The sequence below is a fragment of the Hyla sarda genome, chromosome 1 (genome assembly GCF_029499605.1).
Source record: "Hyla sarda isolate aHylSar1 chromosome 1, aHylSar1.hap1, whole genome shotgun sequence".
NCBI classification, from domain to species: domain Eukaryota; kingdom Metazoa; phylum Chordata; class Amphibia; order Anura; family Hylidae; genus Hyla; species Hyla sarda.
The window spans coordinates 3,392,013-3,414,936 of NC_079189.1; the positions used below are offsets into that span (position 1 = coordinate 3,392,013).

Sequence of the window (22,924 nt, forward strand, 5' to 3'; positions counted from 1 at the left end):
TCATGTGTGTTTCCAACCTAATAATATTTTATACATTTCCCATAATCCATTTTTATCCCAACAGAAAATCCCAGTAAGAATTCTGAGGGAAACTTCATGTTATCCCTGAATGATAAAGGAGAAGATGAAGATATGATGGAGCGCTCCTCAGGAGAAGACCTCCTTACCCCTAATGTCCATCCAGATCTATCCTATAATAATCCACCTGATCATGAGGAACCTTCTCCTGACCAACCACACATTGTTACCACAAGGAAAGATCAGGAACATGGGAAAGGTTTATATTGTGAGGAATGTGGGAAAGAGTTTACAAGAAGATCAAGTCTCATTAGACACAGAAAAAGTCACAGAAAAAAGAAACAGTATGTGTGTTCAGAACGTGGGAAATGCTGTAAAAGTCCATCAAAGCTAATTATACATGAGAGAATTCATACAGGAGAGACATGTTCAGCATGTGGGAAATGTTTTATAAGCAAATCAGATCTTTTTAAACATGAGAGAATTCACACAGTAGAGAAGCCATATTCATGTTCAGAATGTGAGAAATGTTTTAAATATAAATCAGGGCTTGTTAGACATGAGAGAATTCACACAGGAGAGAAGCCATATTCATGTTCAGAATGTGGGAAATGTTTTACAAGAAAATCACAGATTGTTAGACATGAGAGAATTCACACAGGAGAGAAGCCATATTCATGTTCAGAATGTGGTAAATGTTTTAAACGAAAATCACATCTTTCATTACATGAGAGAATTCACACAGAAGTGAAGCCATATTCATGTTCTGAATGTGGGAAAGGTCTTATCAGTAAATCACATCTTTCATTACATGAGAGAATTCACACAGGAGAGAAGCCATATTCATGTTCAGAATGTGGGAAATGTTTTAAAGGTAAAAACCATCTTGTTATGCATGAGAGAATTCACACAGGAGAGAAGCCATATTCATGTTCAGAATGTGAGAAATGTTTTATAAGTAAGTCAGATCTTGTTATACATGAAAGAATTCACACAGGAGAGAAGCCATATCCATGTTCAGAATGTGAGAAATGTTTTATAAGTAAGTCAGATCTTGTTAAACATGAGAGAATTCACACAGGAGAGAAGCCACATTCGTGTTCAGAATGTAGGAAATGTTTTAACAGTAAATACAACCTTGTTATGCATGAGAGAATTCACACAGGAGAGAAGCCACATTCATGTTCAGAATGTGGGAAATGTTTTATAAGTAAGTCAGAGCTTGTTAAACATGAGAGAATTCATACAGGAGAGAAGCCGTATTCATGTTCACAATGTGGGAAATGTTTTATACAAAAATGTAGTTTTTCCAGACATGAGAGATCTCACACATGAGAGGAGCTGTATTCATGTTCAGAATGTGGGAAATGTTTTAGAAAGATATCTCAACTTTCAGGACATGAGAGAAATCACACAGGAGAATGATAGATGAAATAATAAATTATAAAAATATAATAATATGGAGAATGGAAATATGAGATCTCCGGTAATATTAAAATGTAATCCTGTGGAAAACTTTTTTTTTAAATCAACTGGTGCCAGAAAGTTAAACAGATTTGTAAATCACTTCTATTAAAAAATCTTAATCCTTCCAGTACCTTTTAGGGTCTGTATACTACAGAGGAAATGGTTTTCTTTTTGGACCACAGTGCTCTCTGCTGACATCTCTGTCCATTTTAGGAACTGTCCAGAGCAGCATATGTTTGATATGGGCATTTTCTCCTACTCTGGACAGTTTTTAACCCCTTAAAGGGGTTGTGCGCTGCCCTGCAGTTTGGAGCTCCGCTCACAGCTTCCGGAAGTTCATTACTCCGAACGCTGTGTGCGGGCTTCCATGTTCGCGGCCGCCGGGCGTGACGTCACGCCCGGCCCCTTCGTGACGTCTCGCCCGCCGCCTCGTGACGTCACGCGCGCCCCCTCTACCAAAGTCTATAAGAAGGGGGCGTGACAGCGGTCGCGCCCCTTTCCCATAGACTTTCTTTGAGGGGACGGGCGAGATGTCACGAAGGGGCCGGGCATGACGTCACGCCCGGCGGCTGCGAACACGGGAGCCCGTACACAGCGTTCGGGGTAATGAACTTCCGGACGCTGTGAGCGGAGCTCCAAACTGCAGGGCAGCTCACAACCCCTTTAAGGACTGAGCCCTTTTTCACCTTAAGGACGCAGACCTTTTTTGCAATTCTGACCACTATCACTTTAAGCATTAATAACTCTGATGCTTTTACCGATTATTCTGATTCCGAGATAGTTTTTTCGTGACATATTCTACTTTAACACAGTGGTAAATTTTCGTCGTTACTTGCATCCTTTCTTGGTGAAAAATCCCCAAATTTCATGAAAATTTTGCATTTTTCCAACTTTGAAACTCTGCTTGTAAGGAAAATGAATATTCCAAATAAATTATATATTGCTTCACACATACAATATGTCTACTTTATATTTGCATCATAACGTTGAGATGTTTTTGCTTTTGGAAGACACCAGAGGGCTTAAAAGTTCAGCAGCAATTTCCCAATTTTTTTAAAAAAATTCAAAATCGGAAATTTTTCAGTGACCAGTTCAGTTTTGAAGTGGATTTGAGGGGTCTTCATATTAGAAATACCCCATAAATGACCCCATTATAAAAACTGCACCCCTCAAAGTATTCAAAATGACATTCAGAAAGGGTGTTAACCCTTTAGGTGTTTCATAGGAATAGCAACAAAATGAAGAAGAAAATTCTAAATCTTTTTTACACTCGCATGCTCTTGTTGACCCAGTTTTTGAAATTTTACAAGGGGTAAAGGAGAAAAAGCCCCCCAAAATGTGTAACCCAATTTCTCTCGAGTAAGGAAATACCTCATAGGTGTATGTCAAGTGCTCTGTGGGTGCACTAGAGGGTTCAGAAGGGAAGGAGCGACAATGGGATTTTGGTGAGTAAGTTTTTCTGAAATGGTTTTTGGGGGGCATGTCACATTTAGGAAGCACCTATGGTGCAAGAACAGCAAAAAAAACAACAACATGGCATACTATTTTGGAAACTATACCCCTCAAGGAACGTAACAAGGGGTCCAGTGAGCCTTAACACCCCACAGGTGTTTGACAACTTTTTGTTAAAGTCGGATGTATAAATAAATAAAAAATTTCACTAAATTGCTGGTTTTCCCCCAAATTTTACATTTTTGCAAGGGGTTATAGGAGAAAATGCCACACAAAATTTGTAACCCCATCTCTTCTGAGTATGGAAATACCCCATGTGTGGACATCAAGTGCACTGCGGGCGCACTACAATGCTCAGAAGAGAAGAAGTCACATTTGGCTTTTGGAAAGCAAATTTAGCTGAAATGGTTTTTGGGGGGCATGTCGCATTTAGGAAGCCCCTATGGTGCCAGAACAGCAAAAAAAAAAAAAAAACACATGGCATACTATTTTGGAAACTACACCCCCTCAAGGAACGTAACAAGGGGTACAAGGAGCCTTAACACCCTGCAGGTGTTTGACAAATTTCTGCTACATTTGGACAGGAAAATGAAAAATTAGATTTTTTTTCAATAAAATGCTGATGTTACCCCAAATTTTTTATTTTCACAAGGGGTAATTGAAGAAAAAGCCTCCCAAAATTTGTAACCCCATTTCTTCTGAGTATGGAAATACCCCATATGTGTATGTAAATTGCTCTGCGGGCAAACTACTATGCTCAGAAGAGAAGGAGCGCCATTGAGCGTTTGGTGAGAGAATTTGGTTGGAATAGAAGTCGGGGGCCATGTGCATTTACAAAGCCCCCCGTGGTGCCAGAACAGTGGACCCCCCCCCACATGTGACCCCATTTTGGAATCTAAACCCCTCACAGAATTTAATAAGGGCTGCAGTGAACATTTACACCCCACTGGCATTTGACAGATCTTTGGAACAGTGGGCTGTGCAAATGAAAAATTAAATCTTTCATTTTCACGGACCACTGTTACAAAAATCTGTCAGACACCTGTGGGGTGTAAATGCTCACTGTACCCCTAATTACGTGAGGGGTGTAGTTTCCAAAATGGGGTCACATGTGTGTGGGGGGGGGGGGTCCATTGTTAAGGCCTTCAATTTCTGACACATTCTCTCTCCAAAATCCCAATGGTGCTCCTTCTCTTCTGAGCATTGTAGTTCGCCAGCAGAGGAATTTACATCCACATATGGGGTATGTTCTCACTCAGAAGAGATGGGGTTACAAATTGTGGGGGACTTTTTTCCTATTCTCCCTTGTGAAAATGAAAAATGTAGGGTGATACCAGCATTTTAGTGAAAATTTTTTTTTTTCACATCCAACTTTAACGAAAATTGTCAAACCTGTGGGGTGTAAAGGCTAACTATACCTCTTGTTACGTTCCGTGAGGGGTGTAGTTTCCAAAGTGTGGTCACATCTGGATATTTATTGTTTTGAGTTTATGTCAGAACCGCTGTAAAATCAGCCACCCCTGTGCAAATCACCAATTTAGACCTCAAGTGTACATGGTGCGCTCTCACTCCTGAGCCTTGTTGTGCGTCCGCAGAACATTTTACTCCCACATATGGGGTATTTTCGTATTCAGGAGAAATTGCATTACAAATTTTGGGGGTCTTTTTTTCCTTTTACCGCTTTTGAAAATTAAAAGTATGGGGCAACACCAGCATGTTAGTGTAAAAAAATATTTTTTTACACTAACAGGCTGGTTTCCCCCCCAACTTTACCTTTTCATAAGGGGTAAACTGTTTCCTTGACATACGATAAGGCTCCGAAATGAGAGAGTGCCATGCGCATTTGAGGCCTACATTTGGGATTTGAATTCGCCATAAAAATACCCCATGGCAGTGTTTCCCAAACAGGGTGTCTTCAGCTGTTGCAAAACTCCTAGCATGCCTGGACAGTCAGTGGCTGTCTGGCAATACTGTGAGTTGTTGTTTTTCAACAGCTGGAGGCTCTGTTTTGCCGTACAAGACTTTTTTTTTTTTATTGGGGGGGGGGGGGGGGACTGTGTAGGGGTATGTGTATGTGTAGTGTTTTACTTTTTATTTTGTGTAGGTGTAGTGTAGTGTTTTTAGGGTAGTATTTTAGGAGTTTGAGCTGCGGCTGAAAATTTGACGCATCTCAAATTTGCAGCAGAAAACTTGCTGTAAACCCACCCGTGTGAATGCACCCTGTACCCTGTACATTCACATGGGGGGGGGAACCTCCAGCTGTTGCAAAACTACAACTCCCAGCATGCACTGGAAGACCATACATGCTGGGAGTTGTAGTTATGCAACAGCTGGAGGCACATTGGTTGCGAAACACTGAGCGTTTGTTACTTAACTCAGTGTTTTGCAACCAGTGTGCCTCCAGCTGTTGGAAAACTACAACTGCCAGCATGTACAGTCTCTCAGTGCATGGTGGGCGTTGTATTTTTGCAACAGCTGGAGGCACACTGGTTGCGAAACACTGAGTTAGGTAACAAACTCTGTTTCACAACCAATATGTCTCCAGCAGTTGCAAAACTGCAACAATCAGCATGCATTGACAGTCGAAGGGCATGCTGAGAGTTGTAGTTTTGCAACAGCTGGAGGCGCATGGCTACAACTCCCAGAATGCCCTTTGGTAGTCTGTGCATGCTGGGAGTTGTAGTTATTCAACAGGTGAATGCACACTTTTTCATAGAACATCTGTTGCATAACTACAACCCCCAGCATGCACAGACTACCAAAGGGCATGCCGGGAGTTGTAGTTGGAACTCCAGCTGTTGAAAAACTACAACTCCCAGCATGCCCTTTGGATTTATCATTATTTTGCTGTGCCAAGTGTTTTTTTGTGTGGGTTTATTTTATGCCTTTTTTTGCTGTTGTGCGCCGAATATATCAAAAAGGCGCAAGGACTTTATTAAATATTGTGCAAATTTAAATTCCCCTCACAAACGGCTGTGAGCCGCGAAATTGGAAGTTTTTTGTTTTTTTATCATTTTATTTCCATTTTCAAAATTACAAACAACATACATATCCACAAAACATTACAATAAACCCTTCCCTCCCCTAGCCTGGCACAACCCTATCTTCTTATACTCATCCGATCAAAGGATCTTGAAGGTTTTTTTTATTGAAGCACAGCTGGGAAGGTTGTACGGTAGAAAGGAGATGTCTGAGACGTAAATATTTGTAAAAGTCTGACTTGGGTATCCCAAAATTATCCTGTATAACTTTAAAGGCCAGGAGAGAGGAGTTCTCATAAAGTAGACCTACATGTGTAATGCCTTTGTTTATCCAGTCGTGGAAGTGTAAGTCAATGTTTGTTAGTTGTAAAAACGATAAAGGTAAGTCATCTAAATTTCCCTGAGGAGGAGTGGCAATTTCGGGTAAAAAGGAAGTCCACGCCTCCAATGAGGCTTTAACTATCGGATTTGACAATTGGGGAGTTGTCAGCTTCCAGAAGGGAAGGAGTAAGAGATTATGAAGGGTGCAGGGAGCAAGGGAAGCGCTTTCTATGTGTACCCAGTGGAGGGAGTCATTTTTATTCCACCAATGTTTCAACTGGGTAAGAAGTGTCGATATGTAGTAGCCTTTTATGTCCAGGACACCCAACCCTCCTGCTAAAGGCGATTTCTTCATAATATTGGCAGCTAGCCTCGGTTTTTTACCCTCCCAGATAAAATTAGATAATAAGGATTGGGTCTTCTGGAAAAAGGAGTCAGGGAGTGTAATTGGAAGGGTCCGGAATTTATACAGAATTTTTGGGAGTAAGAACATCTTGAACGTGGCAATTCTACCAGTCCAGGAAATTTCAGTTTGGGTAAATTTGACGCTCAAAAGGTCCTCCAAAAGTGGTTCAAAATTAGTGTTGTACAGCGTAGTGAGGGGGTAGGAGAGACAGATTCCTAAATAGTCTATCCCCTGTGGGCGCCAACCAAAATTGTATTGGGAACCTAAAAGGTTATCATCATCTTTGGATGCGTTCAGAAGTAGTGCCTGGGTTTTGGAGCTATTTAGGTGGTAATAAGAATATAGGCCATAAGTGTCGATCTGCTGCATGACTGCGGGCAAGGAGGAGGTAAGGGGACTAGCCAAAGTTAGGATAATATAATCAGCGTATAATGATAGTGTGTATTGAATGTGATATGTCTATACCTTTAATACGGTCATCTAGTTGGATGGCTTGGGCCAGTGGTTCTAGGGATAGAATATAGATAAAGGGGGAAAGAGGGCAGCCCTGTCTAGACCCGTTGGTAATAAAGAATTCATCCAATAGAGTCCCATTAGCAAGTACTCTGGCCATTGGCTCCGAATAAAGGGAGGCAATAGCAGCGAGAATACTTCCAGTAAAGCCTAACTGTCTGAGCACTGTAAAAGCAAAGGACCATCTGAGGCGATCAAACGCCTTTTCAGCATCTAATGCTAAAACAAGGGAGGGGATATCATGGGACTCTTTGTGATGAAGTAGGTTAATCAGTCTTATCGGATGTTTGCCTGTTTGGGACAAAACCTGATTGGTCTTGTTGTATTAGGTGAGGGAGGCATTTGGATAGGCGGATAGCGATTAATTTAGCAAAAATTTTTAGGTCCTGATTAAGAAGGGAAATGGGTCTATAATTTTGGGGCAGGTCAGTGGGTTTACCAGGTTTGGGTATTGTGGTGATGAGAGCTTGCAAGTTTTCTCTAGGCAATGAACTGGATGTCATTGCTGTGTTACAGAACTGGGTCAAATGGGGGGATAAAATGGCTTTACATTTTTTGTAATAAAGAGCTGGAGAACCCATCTGTACCTGGAGATTTCCCCAATGGTAGAGTGCTTATTACTCTTTGGGTTTCAGCAACTATAACAGGTTTGTTGAGCTCTTCTAGTTGGGGGGCAGTGAGAGACGGTAAATTCAACTTATTTAAGTATAGTTTTAAAGAGCTGTCAAAGTCAGGAGGAGTAGGAATAGAATTCTCTAAATTATATAAGGCAGCATAGACGTCCTGAAAACCGTCAGCTATCTCTTTAGGCGTGATCAATTTCTTATTGGTGGTGGAGTGGGGGGGGGGATGTGTGATTTTAGTTGTCTTTTTCAGTCGGTGGGCTAATAATTTCCCTGCTTTGTTGTTCTGGGAATAATATTGGGCTTTAGTCTTACTAAAGGATTTATCATAAGTGGATAGCAGATGGCATCTGCGGTCTCTTCTCAAAGCTAGTATGTTAGAAGTGGTGTCCACAGAGGGACATTGCTTATTTATGGTCTCTAAGGTTTTCAGTTGTGTCAGTAGGGAGGATATTTGTTGGTCACGTTGTCTTTTTAGGATGGAGCTGTATTTGATACAAAGACCCCTGATGACAGCTTTGTGACAATTCCACAAAACGACTGGAGAAGTAACAGGAGGCATTAAACGAGAAATACTCAGATATGTCAGTAGAGAGTTGTTGTTAATATTTCCCGTGGGACAGCAAAAACTGACTGATACGCCATAAATAAGATCCCATAGAAGAGATGGAATCAGCTATTTTAATAGATACACTCGCATGGTCCGACCATGAGATCGTGCCCACAGAGGAAGTTTGAATGGAATTAATAAGTGCTGGACCCACAAGAAACATATCCAATCTTGAATAAGAATTGTGTGCTGCTGATAAATGAGTGAAATCCCTTTCCTCTGGGTGTTGTAATCGCCAAATATCATACAAATCATTTTCCCAAGCCCATGTCTGTAAGCTAGGTGAAGTAATACGCAATAGAGAGGAGGCATCGGCAGTAGGGTTTATGATTGCATTAAAGTCACCTGTTAAGATAAGGGATCCAAAATTACGCCTATGTGCTTTTTTCAATACAGAAGAACGAAATCTTAGTTGTCCTGAATTTGGTCCATACAGGGATACCAGGCAGAGTTTAAGTGAGTTAATTATACAGTAAAGGATAACATATCTCCCTTTTTTATCCCAATCAAAACCCCTCTGGATTTGGATGAGTGGTGCGAGTGAAAGATATGTGGAAAAGAAGGATATTTAATCCTAAATGCATTCTTGGCTATTAAGTGTGACTCTTGAGCACAAATAACATCATACCCTTGGGAAATCGATTCTCTCCAGAAATAGGAACGTTTGTGAGGCACGTTTAAGCCGTTTACATTAATACTAGCGATATGGATAACCATAGAATTGAGACACGTATATTAGAAAGACTATCAAAGTAGTATGGAATCGGGGAAGGAGAGACGCCTCCCAGCCAGCACGTCTCTCCTTAAATGCAGTAGAGGACACATCAAGACATAAAGACATTATTGTATAGGCAGGTAAAAAACAAAGTAAAACTGAAAGAAAAGTTAACAAAGAACATACAAGTAGGTATCTCATGCGACTCCAATTTGTGCAAGCCCGCAACTTAGGTGGGGGTAAGTCCACACTGAAGCCCAACAGCAAAGGACCAATAGTTCAGCTCAAACAGGTTATAGAGCTACTAGAAAACAAACGTTACTGCCATATCATGGTTAGTACAGTCAGGTCTTGCGATGGCGATAATTGGGATCCTTATCCCTGCGATCAGGAATTGTGTGGATAGGAATGTTCCAGGAGGTGAGAAGCTGTTGCCCCTCTGTTATTGATCTGATGGTATGAATAGAATCAACTCTTTTCACCAGGAGACGGACAGGGAATCCCCATCTGTATGCTATATTAGCCTCACGTAGTGCAGTAGTGATGGGTTGGAAATCCCTCCTCGTTTGCAGCGTGGCAGCAGAAAGGTCAGAGTAAACAGCAATTTTGTGGAACAGAGCAGGCAGACCATTATTCTTAGAGTATTCCAACACTTTCTCTTTGATGTTAAAGAAATGAATCCTTGCTAGGATATCTCTTGGCACAGAATCATCCATATTCCTCGGTTTTGGGATCCTGTGTGCTCTGTCAACTTCAAGATCCCTCTCTGGGCATGAGGGCAGGGTCGCCTTCAAAAGGGATTTGATATAACTTGGTATGTCCGCAGGAGGGACAGTTTCTGGGACCCCTCTGAACTTTAGATTATTGCGACGGCTCCTGTCTTCTAGGTCAGCGACCATTGCTTTAAGAGCCGCCACATCATCTGACAATTCATTAGTCGCATCTATGAGGGTATTGTGGGATTCAGTAAAGTCTGCAAATTTATTTTCCACATGTGACACTCGCTCAGATAGGTCTGTAACAGTAGAGCTTAAGGGAGTCACCATTTTATGTATATCAGTTAGGAAAGCTTTATGGAGCGTCAAAAGCATTTCTTTCATACAATGTGATGTTAGCAAGCTTCTCAACTCCCAGGGTGCCTGTAATGACCTGTTCACCCCACGCACATCTGCGGGGGCTGAGGAATCCTCCAGCCTCGGTCTCTGCTTTGCAGGACTGTGTGATGGAGTCCCTGAGGAGACGTTCCAAGTTGCAGCACGGGGGGAGGGGGAGTGCTGGGTCCGTCTCAGCAAGGGAGCGCACTGCTCTGAGGAGACCGAGGCAGCCGGGGAGGACAGAGCTTTATCTTTTCCTCCAGACTCTCTGTTATTTAGTGCCAGGTCTGAAGTAGATCGACGCAGCAGCTGTGAGGTAGGACAAGAGGAGCTGCGAGTAACAGCCGAACTTCTCTCCAGGGATGAGGGCTGATCTGCACTCTCGGCGCCATCTTGTGGGTCCCGGGCTGTACAGGAGTAGAATTTAGAAAGCTTCTCCTGCCTAGTGACCTTCTTCCTGCGCCCAGGCATGTCGGGTGGGAATGGCCGTGTTATATTTCGGTAACAGCTAGGTCTTGCCGCTAGTTATAGTTGTGGAGACGGAGCTCTCCTTTCAAGCAGCCATTCACTCCGGTAACCAGGCCACGCCCCCCATTATCGCTGTTTTAATATCATATGGAATACCTCACAACCCCTGATTCTCCATCCATCTTCTTCAGCAGAATCAAAAAAGAAAGTTTTCCCCTTAAAAGTAATCCTCATTTCTCTATCGGCTCCATTGGGAGACACAGACCTTGGGTGTATGCTGTTGTTGCTAGGAGACTAGACACTAAGGAAACCAAAAAAGTCGGCTCCTCCCAGCAAGATATACCCGCCTACAGAGCCTGAGGTAATCAGTTTAAGCTTAGTGTCGCAGGAGATGGACACTGGTCTGGAGTTCTCCCCAGACCTGGTCTAACTTTTTTTTATTTTTCTAGATTAGGGACGTTTAGTTTCTCATTCCCTTTTATTTTCCTTTTTTTCAGGTGGGGACTCAGGAACATAGCGTTCACTGTTTCCCCATTTGCGATTGAGGGGGCACAGACATCGTGGATGTACTGTCAACCCCCTCTCGCCAACGGTCAGCGCCTAGGGTTGTGCCTCATGAGTCCGGGTCCCCCACTTTTCCCTGCTCGTCTCGCTTTTTACAGCCCGGCATGATGCAGGTGATTAAAAGCTGACTGAAGACTTCATCAGAAGACTTCATTAGGTAAGTTCTTCTGGCTAAGGTGAGTATTCCCCCCTCCCCCGCTCCTTTTCTTACAGGTTGGGGACTTGCAACCTCTGGAGACCCCCTGTTTTAGTCCCACTCCTCTTTATTATCAGCTAATGTGTGGATTTCTGAGGTGGCTCTGCTCATCCCCCTCTCTTACTATCTAGGCAGGGGCTCCCTATTACTTTATTGGGGAACTGGGGAGCTGGTGGTCAGTGCTGTAGGACTGTTAGCTCCTCTCTGGACGTCAGTGTTTTAACGTTGGCAGTCCTGTCCTTTCTTCAGCAGGCGTGGCTGCCGTCTCACTCTGCCTATTTCCTGTGCTCCGGCCGCATCGTGTGCCGATGCGTTCGGGGAACTTTCACTTTCTCGGCAGTAAGCTGCCGGTAGCGCTTTCGCCGTTTCCACACCGACATCTCTCCTCTCTCGGCGGGGTTCGCACCCTGTGAGTGCAGATGCACAAAATCAATACAGCCAATGGGAACAGGCAGGGGAGCTTTTGGACCAATCGGAGTCGCCCCAGTCTAACCCGGCCCCTCACTTCTCATTGGTCCTGCTGCCCCTGCTTCTCTCTCTCTTTCTGAAGTACTTCTCCTCACAGCAGCTGCCTTGTGGGGGACATGGACACTGGTGAGACTGTTTTATTTTACTCATGGCCGAGCCCAGAACTGTTCCTCCCTCTAAGCAGGTACCTGGGGCCCTGGTCACCTACTATTCTTGCAAGGGCTGTAACTCTAAAATGCCTAGGTGTGCTGAACCCACCTGTTCCCCCTGCACCACTGCGCCTCCTGACCCCCCTGGTATTCCTACTCAGGATGCTCCCCCAGACCCAGTGGGCTCTGCTGCCCCTCCAATATGGGTGTCTTCCCTCTCTCTCAGTCTCTCTGACTTGGCGCAGGTCTCCTGTTCCGAGATGACTGCCTTGAAAGGGTCCTCCTTTCACCGTTCCTCAAGAGAGACTCGCTCTCCCTCACCCTATGTTAAACGCTCTCACAAGCGTAATAGGGGTCATTCCTCTGACTCCTCTCCGGAGTCTTTGTACAGACGTAGGCGCTCCCCTCATGGACATCGCCCCTCTGCTACGTCTTCCCGCAAGCGTCGCTCTTCTAGAAGACGCTCCCCGAGTCGCCATTCTAGGTCCCCAGAACGGCGCACCAGGTCAGTGTCTCCTTCTTCTAAAGCTGCCTCCACCCGTTCCCACTTTCCTGGAGAACTAGTTGATGAGGCTTCTGCTTCTGATTCAGAAGACCGCACAGACATGACCGTCACAGTGAACTCATTGGTTTCGGCCATAAGAGACACCTTTCACCTAGAGGACCCAGGAACTTTGGACACTGTCCCAGAAATTTCCTTTCACCGTGCCTGTCCGGCACCCAAGATGTTCAGCTCCCATGCTGGATTTGAAGCCTTGCTGGAGTCTGCCTGGAGGCATCCTGACAAGAGATTTCAAGAAACAAAGTAGGTTCAAGCACGTTATCCCTTCGCTAAGGACCTCATTGCCGGTGGACCTCACCTCCTACGGTGGACCCACCAGTCTCCCGCCTATCTAAGACTACTACCCTGCCTTTGCCCGATGCTGCTTCTTTTAAGGATCCAGCGGACAGAGGGTGGAGACCTTGGCAAAAATTGCCTTTGAGACGGCGGGATCATTTCTTCTCCCTGCTTTTGCTTCTGCCTGGGTTTCCAAGGCCCTTGCGATCTGGGTTTCCCGAGTCTGTCCGGGCTTTTCTTCTGGGGCTTCCTCGGAAGAACTGGCCGACTTAATTCTCCTGCTTTCTAAAGCGGGAGATTTTCTATGTTCTGCTTCCATGCAGTCGGCCCGCTGTGCTGCTTTTGCCACGGGTAACCTAGTGGCTTTTCGTAGATCCGAGTGGCTCAAAGACTGGGATGCAGACGCAGCCTCTAAAAAAATCTCTCACTGAGCTTCCATTTACTGGATCTAGGCTTTTTGGTAAGCCCCTTCATGAGATCATCTCGGAAGCCACGGCAGGGAAGAGTTCTTTATTACCTCAAAATAAGGCCTGCAGTACTACTTCCCGTCGTAAATCTACCTCCTTTCGGTCCTTTCAGGGTCATGAAGGGGGCCAGGCAGGCGCCTTATCGGGATAAGAAGGCTCCTTTCTTCAAGTCTCGCCCATCCTGGAAATCAGATTAACCGTTCGGGCCGCTTTGCGGCCAAGGCGGGCACCCGCAAACCCACCTCTACCTGAAGGGACGCCCCCACCGCGGATTTTTTCTTGGGTGGGAGGTCGTCTGTTGCTCTTCCGGGATGTCTGGGCCACGTATGTGCAGGACTCCTTGGTCAGAGATGTGGTATCCAATGGTTACCGGATCGAGTTTGCCTCTCTTCCAAAGGATCGCTATTTTCCTTTTCCAAGCCCCATGGTCTCCCTCTCTGGCAAAGGCCTTTCGGGGTGTGCTTCAGTCCCTCCTCTTTCAGGGGGTCATTGTCCCGGTTCCTCCCAAGGAACGCTTTCGAGGTTTTTATTCCAACCTCTTTGTAGTTCCCAAGAAAGGGGGCTCAGTACGCCAAATCTTGGATCTAAAGCTCCTCAACCGGCATCTCCTCCTGCGCCACTTCCGCATGGAGTCTCTCCGTTCGGTGGTGGCGTACATGGATCAGGGGGAGTTTCCTTCCTCAATGGACATCAGGGACTCCTACCTCCATGTTCCGATTTTTCTGGGACACCAGCGGTTCCTCCGCTTTGCTGTTCCGGAGGGTCATTTCCAGTTGTAGTTTTGCAACAGCTGGAGGCACACAGGTAGGGAAACACAGAGTTAGGAAACAGACATTGTTTCCCAACCAGTGTGCCTCCAGTTTCAAAACTACAACTCCCAGCATGCCCAGGCAGCCAAAGGGCATGCTGAGAGTTGTAGTTTTGCAACAACTGGAGGAGAACAGTTTGGATACCACTGTGTAGTGGTGTACAAACTGTAGCCCTCCAGATGTTGCAAAACTACAACTCTCAGCATGCCCAGACTGCCAAGGCATGCTGGGAATTGTAGTTCGGCAACATCTGAAGGGCCAGATGTTACAGAACTACAACTCCCACCATGCCTGGACTGTCTGGATTAGGAGCCGGTGACAGCACAGAGTAGATGCATGCGCCGCCGGCTTTTACAGTTAATAAATGCGGATCGCAGTGGGTCTCTGGATAATGACCTGCTGCGATCTGCACCTCAGCCCCTGGACTACAACTCCCATCATGAGCAGAGTCTGTCCATGATGGGAGTAGCAGTCCTTACTGTGCCAAAATAGAAACTTTGGTACGTGTCCTCCGAGGTGGTGTATATTCGTGCAAGAAAATGCAGTTTGCACATTTTTTTTTCGCAAAAAAATAAAAAAAACAGTTAGTAAATTGATTCTACAGTACAAAATGCTCTATGGTAAACTTAGAAAAGGTGATGAAGAATTCTATCAAAATTTGCGCAAAAAAATAGACACAAAACAGCTCTATATACAATGATAAATTCCCCACAATAAGTATAAAAAAGTGTCAAAAGTGTTAAAAAAAGGGAAAAAAAAATTAATAAAATAAAAATATATTTATTAAATAAATATAATGAAAAATAAAAATGTATAATGTGTAGGATCACACGGCGCACATCCGCAGCATATTACGTGCTGCGGATGCCCGCCACCAGTCACAATAATGAGCTCTCTGCTGCGGCTTGGTAGCTTTGTGTGTCCACTCATAGCGGCGGATTTCCCGACGGCAGTCATAAGCGGACACACTGAGCTACCCAGCCGCAGCAGTGATCTCGCCCTTGTGACTGCCGGGGGGCATCCGCAGTGTGAAATATGCTGCGGATGCGCTCTATGTGACCCTGAACTGCATCCCATTCATACTGCGTTTCCGCAGTGTTAGAGGTATCCGTCAGCATCACGTCAAAAAGAGCGATGATGACGTATACTGTAGCAGCTCCATTCATTTCTGAGTGAGACTACTACAGTATACATTGGCATCCCTTTTCTGACATGACAACGGACACCTATACTGCAGAAACGCAGTATGAATGGGGACTATTCATACAATGATGCCCTAAAAGCCAAAGGGGGCTCCTCCCCTTCTGGGTCCTACCAGGCGGTCAGGCAACCAGATATGGCCTAAGTAGGGGTACTGCCCAGCCCGGGACATACACGGTGATAAAATATGGGCGCATTTCCTCCATTTCAAAAGCGACTTACCAAAATGATGTCCCACAAATAAAGAATTTGTGGAAAAAAAAGCTAATTGCTATTTTTTCCACTGACTTTGAAATAATTCTAGCCACACAATAAGGGCTCAATGTACTCACTTTTTCCCTAGGTGAATACTTTAGGGGGTGCAGTTTCGAAAATGGGGTCACATCTGGGGGTGCGGTATTGTTCTGACAGCTGGAATGCTTTGCAAGATGAAGTGCGGCCTATAATTTGTATAATGATATGCTGAAAGCCAAATGGTGCTCCTCTCCTTTTGGGTCCCGCCATGTGGCCATGCAACTAAATATGGCCTAAGTGGGGGTATTTCCAAACACGGGCCGAGCAGCTTAATAAAATATAGGGTGCATTTCTTCCAATATCAGAAGTGTTGTCCAAAAATATGCCCCTCAAATGATGCATTTGTGAAAAAATGCTAATTTTGAATTTTTAACACTGACTTTGTAATAATTCCTGCCAAAAAACGATGTTGTTATAATACTCACTGTACCCCCTAGCAAATTCTACCACCTTCAAATTTCTGCAAGCCTTGCAAAGCACATAAAAAATTGTACTTTTAAAATTTTCAACATTTCAAGTTAAATTGTTAGGCTTCTAACTAATTTAAAATGTTAATAAAAAAAATGCTGTCAAAATAAAGTAGACATCTGAAAGTATAAGTTTCATAAACTATTTGGTCAGTAAGTATAAATATATGCAACCTATTAGTGTTAAAATAGAAAAAAAAATCGTAATTTTTTTAAAAAGTTCATGACTTTTTGCATTGTAAAAAAAAAAACTACGAGGGCGCATGCACGCAGCTCGCTGAGGAAGACGTCTCTGCTGTGAGCTCCGCGCCGCTCGTGTCTATTTAGCCAACTCAAGCGCCATTCCTGGCTCCACAAGCGCTACATACCCACAGATCTGTACCTGAACATGTCCCGATCTCACAGGCGGGGCTCGAACAGGGCTACGCAGTCATTATCGCAGTCCATTCCGGAGCTGTTCCGTGTGGCGACCAGATCCAAGATGGCAACATCCCGCTCCTCCTCACCTGCAAGCCTCTCGGAGGGAGAAGACAAGCAGGACACAGCAGACTTGTCGCCGGCGGCAATGTTCCGCAACATCAAATCTCTGTTTCAAACAGCTTTGGCTAAGGCTGTTTTGGATTTCACCTCTCAAATCCAAGAGCTGGCTCAGCGAGTCTCTGATACTGAGGCCAAGCTGGATGAGCTAACCGACGCGGTGGAGGAAGACAGGCGTGATATCGATGGCCATGCTGTGCAGCTGGACTCTCTCAAGCTGAAGCTCGAAGATTTGAAAAATAGGTCTCATAGAGAAAACTTGAGAGTCAGGGGCCTGCAAGAGTCTTTCACCGACCTCACCAAGACGATCACCGAGCTCTTCAGCAAGCTGACTCCGCAACTGGAACCAGAAATGCTGCGATTTGACCGTATCCACTGGGCCTTGGCCGTACCCCGGAACCCTGATCTTCCTCGGGACGTTGTATTGAAGCTACACTACCCGGAGGTACGTGATCTTTTACTGGCGGCAGCCAGGAACTTACCTTCTCTGCCTGGGTTGCCCCCCTCGGTCCATCTCTACTCGGACCTTGTTCCTACGACCTTGGCCCAAAGGCGAGAGCTTCGCCCTGCAGCAGGCACAGCAGGCACAAGACAAGTATCGCTGGGGCTTTCCATTTTCGCTAATGTTCCAGATTAATGGACACTCTCATGTGGTCCACAATCTGAAGGATGCTAAGAAGGCCCTTCTACAGGGAAAACATTTAGATGACCTCCGAGCCGCCTCTACCCCAGCGAGCCTCTAGACCGGAACACGCATGGACACCTGTGCCTCGACATAGCCGAGCCAACCGACTATCACGAAACAAAGCTTTACCTCCTTGAACTGACTGGTATCCCGCTTTTCTCTTGGTCACTAAGTTCCTCGGGCCTTCTCCTCATGCTGGGGTCATTTTTCTTCCCATCATTCCCCACTGACCTATGATGGTGCCATAGTCGCTGTTTTATCGTTCTGCCATTTTTTCCTTCTCCTTTTTGCCCTCCAAGTATTGATCTCTTTCCTGTACTTGGTCCTTTTTATCTCTCTTGCTCCTCTGGAGTATACTCTCTCTTTCCTATACTTCTCTTTATCTCTTTTCTATTTTCTTATTCTCTCTTTTTTTCTTCTCGCTTATCCCCCTTCTCTTTCCACATTGCCTTTGTCACCATCTTCTTCTCAGCTCCTTTGTCCCCCCTTTTCTTTTTCTCTTATTCCCATTTCCCCCGGGATCTTTTTCTCTCTTCTCTCTGGACTCTTTCTTCATTCCCCACACACCTCTTTAGATTCATCTTGGTTGCTCTCTCTCTTTGGTTTTCTCTTCGGTCTTTCTATCCTTTTTCTTGCCCCTGTACTATCGTCACTTTCTTCCTCTCCATGCTTTGTTTTTTTAACCCCACCTGTTATCCATTCTTTCTGAGGTTTTCTTTATTTTGTTTTTTGGTATTGGGTTGCAGCCCACCATTACTGGGCTGGACACGGAGCGGATTATGGTGTCCTGATGCCCAACTGTGGACATGTGGAAGTACGATGGTATGCTTTAAGTATGCCATCTTTCCCATTTTTTGTTTGTGTTTTGTTTCATTTGTTTTATTTGTTTTTGTATTGTTTTTGTGTGCTCACTCAGTATCTGTTTAATGCCACAATTACTTTACTGGTCTCATGAAAACTGCTTATCTTTTCTGTCAAGTCCCTCTTCTGGAAATGCTCCCCCCCCCCATTTGCCACAGCATTAGCCTCCCTACCCCTCTATCATGTGTAAGATCGTCTCTCATAATGTGAGAGGGTTTAACGCACCTGGCAAACGGGGGAAAGCATTCAGGGACTATCTACATCACAAACCAGATATTGTGTGGATACAGGAGTCCCATTTTACGCTGGAGAGTAAACCTAAGTTTTTTCTTAGGGCGTACTCTAGATTTTATATGTCCTCCTTTGCCACCAAAAGTAGAGGTGTACTAATACTGCTACACAACTCTTTTTTATTTAATGTGACCTCGACTCATATCGATCCTGAGGGCAGGTTTTTAATTGTGTTGGGTGACTACATGGATAAATGTTTATGCATTGTTAACACGTATGCTCCTACTGATCACCCTATCCAATTTTTTGCTTCTATCTGTTCTAGGCTGGGTTCCCTCTCCTACGATACTTTACTCTGGGCTGGAGATTTCAACTTTGTGGTTAACGGTAAACTAGATAGATCTAACACTGTATCGTTTTGTAGGACAGGGATGCAGCATTGTCTGATTCACTCATTATTTACTGATTATTCCCTAGCGGATACAATGCGGGAACATAATGGAATTTCTAGGGGTTATACCTATTATTCCCCTGTTCATCACCAGTATACGAGGATCGACTGGGTGCTGACTACTACACATTCGTTATCCTCCCTGTTGTATTCTCGCCATGTTCCAATATCCTGGTCGGATCATGACCTTGTCTTAGCAGTGTTTGATTTTGGCCCCAAGACCTCTACGCCCTTTTGTTGGTGCCTAAATGAAGCACTATTGACTATGCCCAGGGTGAAGACACAATTAGAGAGCAATCTAGCGGGGTATTTTGCCTCTAATATCGACCCCGCCACGGAATCACAATGGGTCTGACTCGCCGGATTATTTCCTTGGCCCCGGGTATAAAGCGGGATAGGACCGCTGTCCAAAAAGCATTGGAGACTCTCTTAGCCAGACTGACTATTGCTCATCAACAGGCCCCCTCCCTGTATTTGTATAAAGCTCTTAGTGACACCAGGGTCCAGCTGGATGCTCTGCTCTCTGTCCAGGTTGAGAAAGCCCTCCGTTGGATGGGGGCGACATACTATAAATTTGCAAACAAACCCGATCGCCTCTTGGCGTCCATGCTTAAGCAGACTACTTCCTTTAACCGAGTCCACAGCGTCCAGCTGCGTCCTGGTCATCGCACTTCCAATCCGGATCGTATCTATGAAGCATTCCATTCCTATTATTCTTCTCTATATACCCCTCCCCCTACCTCCCTTTCTAGTGACGTTGTCTTGAGAGATTTTCTCTCAACTGTGTCTTTACCTTCTCTCCCCGCAGGATAGGGAGCTCTTGAATGCACCGATAACAGAGGATGAGGTATCAAACACCATTGACCGTCTCAAATCGGGCAAGTCACCTGGCCCGGACGGCCTTTCGGCACCGTATTACAAACGCTTCTCTTCCCTTCTCATTCCCTCTCTGACTACTTTTCTTAACTCTCTTTTTACCTCCTCTTCCCTATCCCCTGATTTTCTTGATGCCCTTATTACTGTTCTTCCTAAACCTCGAAAAGATCTTCTACTCCCCGATAACTATAGGCCTATATCTCTTCTTAATGTTGACTCTAAACTCACTTAAATTCTGGCTACTCATCTTAATCGCTTTCTTCCAACTTTGGTGCACCACGACCAGGTCGGATTTGTTCCTGGACGACAGGCTCACGATAATGTCCGCACTATACTGAACCTGATTCATGGATCTAATACGTCCGATACTCCCATGATTGCCTTGGCCTTAGATATAGAAAAGGCTTTCGATAGTGTTACTTGGCTCTATTTATTTGCCGTTTTATCTAAATTTGGGATAACTGGCCCTTTTGTCCATGTGCTGAGCCTTTTGTACTCGAGCCCGACTGCTTATTTGAAATTGCCTACCACTGCACCAAAGCCTATATCGGTCCGACGGGGCACAAGGCAAGGATGCCTCTTGTTGCCTGCACTGTTCGCTTTGGTGATGGAGCCACTGGCAGCAATGATTCGCCATCACCCGGATATAGGTGGCATTGTGGTGGGGTCCTCCGTATATGAGACTAATCTTTTTGCGGACGACTTTTTGTTAACCCTAACTAATCCATTAGTATCTCTAATATCTATTTTAGCCAATTTTGGTGAGCAGTCGGGACTCCGGGTTAATATTACCAAATCGGAAGTTTTGTTTTGTAATGTCACTGCATCTACACAGCAACTTATTCTTCAGAATTTTGGTCTTAAAGATTCTAGCACTGGTCTCCCCTATTTAGGAGTTAAACTTACCCAGTCGCTACCCCTACTGTATAGGACCAATTATCCTCCCCTGTATAGATCCATTCGTGCTTGGCCGGGTGAATGTTATCAAAATGGTCATCTTGCCTCGTCTGTTATATTTATTTTGCACCTCACCCATACCAGTCCCGCTATGTGATTTACGCCTCTTGCAGCGCAATGCTTTTAATTTTGTTTGGGGGGGGCGCCGCCCTAGGATTAATCGGACTATAATGCATTATCACAGAAGAGTTGGGGGCTTGTCTGTACCACATTTTATACGATATTATTATGCTGCCAGAATCGCCCAATTAGCGTTGGTTCAGATCTCCCAGGGTGCACCACGTTGGGTGTGTCTTGAGACTCACCTCCTTTCTCCTTATTCTTATTCTGCTCTACTCTGGTCTCCCTGTCCTCTTGCTTCATTGCTACCCTCTTCTGCTTGGATAGCGCTTCATGCTTTATCTCTCTGGTGAGCTGTCCGCTTCAAACTCTCCCTTCAATCTCCTCTCACCTCTCCTTCCTTCCTTAGCTAACTCCCTCTTTGAACCTGGACTTCAACCTTCTTCCATTTCAGTGGTGGCTGGATGCCGGCTTGATCCAAAAACGACTTATCTACCCTGATTACTAGGTACTCAGTCCCACCTCGAGAACATTTTAGAGCCCTACAAATTCTAGCCTTTTATTTCTCCCTAGGCCCTAGATTATTTGAGGTTACTCCAACCTCCTTTGAGGCTCGCTCACTATGCACTCCAGGCCTTCTGGGCCTCCTATCCTCTATTTATGCACATATCAACTCCCCTACCCCTAGGGATAGGAAGCTTAGATTTATGACAGATTGGGAGGCAGATCTTCATTCGACTCTCTCGCTTTCTCAGTGGCATGCCTGTTGTGATGAGCAGGGGTAGCTGTCAGGTTTCTTTAGCGGAAACATCTATTAAGGTATTACATAGGGTCTATATGGTCCCTACAAGGTTACATTCTATATATCCAACGGTATCTCCCTATTGCTTTAGGGCCTGTGGAGCTAGGGGCATGATGTACCACACCTGGTGGAGCTGCCCGGTGGTAGCCTCATTTTGGCGACAACTGTTGACGCTTTTTACTGATATACTTCCATGTGCAGTGCCAGCCACCCCTATATTCTGTCTCCTGGGCCACAGACCTAATAGAATGCCCAATCGTATATACTGCCTAGTGCAACTTATCTTGTTGGCTGCACGCATATACATTGCATCACAATGGAAACAACTTACCTTAGATTTGCCTTCGGTTATAGCCCGTATTAATGTTATTATGCTAAATGAGAAGCTCTCGGCAATCCGGATAACTCGGTTGAGAGGTTTACGATGATCTGGGACCCCTAGCTACCATCCCCTTACTGCCCCCCGATTTCCCATAGCTTTTCTCTTTATTGAGTAACCGTCCATTGTCACACTGGCGGAACCTGAATTGTGTATCTCTCTACATATAATTCTCTTGTCCCTCAGTAACCATAAGTCCTGTTCTATATATTCGTGTACCCTATCCTGTCTCAATGTAAGACGTATGTGATGCTGACTGGATATTATCTTTTCTTGTTATGTTTCCCAACAGGGATTGACATTATTGTAACCACTTTAATGCTTTGTCATAATGTATGCCATCTTTTACCTCAATAAAAAGCGTCTTGGTTTGACTGTTAAAAAAAAAAAACTATTATGTACATGAAGGACAATTTGTGACAAAAAAACAATGTCAGGATTATTGCGATTGGCAAAACTTTACCAGAGTTATTCTCTAATAAAGACATACATCCCTGATTTGAAAAAACAGGCCTGGTCTTTCAGGGGCGTACAGGTTTACTTGTGCTGGTCCTTAAGGGGTTAAAACCCATTGTCCGCCGTTCTCGTGCTCAGTGCCCGTCTACTTCCTGACAAAGAAACTGGTGCGGTGAAACATGAGGGGGAGGGGAGCAAGTGTTAGTGGTTTAATACATGTGCTTCTACTCCTACTGGTTTATTGCTGTAATAAGAGGAGGTCAGGTGACCAAGTGCAATATTATCCACTATGTAGGATTAGACAGTAGATTTACATGAAGTTTACATTAGTGTCTGCACTGTCAATATATAATCTATACATGTGAAATGTAGGGTCTGTATTGCATTTCCAAAAGGTAACCTATAGGTTGTAGATTATTAATTGCCCCCATACACTGGTCTTTCTTTTTAAGTGTTATCAGATGCGATTTAGATGTCTCCCCTCCCCAAACCATTACACCTCCTACACT

General features: G+C 44.7%; 2 protein-coding genes across 2 annotated transcripts in view; one reads left to right on the forward strand and one right to left on the reverse strand.

The window, feature by feature from the left end:
- Positions 1-22,924, reverse strand: part of LOC130306231 (uncharacterized) — an 870,792-nt gene that overhangs the window by 274,489 nt on the left and 573,379 nt on the right. The window lies entirely within an intron of this gene.
- The window catches only part of LOC130299622 (zinc finger protein 271-like), a 118,904-nt gene that overhangs the window by 49,040 nt on the left and 46,940 nt on the right, over positions 1-22,924 (forward strand). The window contains 2 exon segments of the mRNA XM_056551478.1: positions 65-1,343; positions 16,526-17,102. Of these exon segments, the coding sequence (XP_056407453.1) occupies positions 65-1,343; positions 16,526-17,102 (1,856 nt within the window).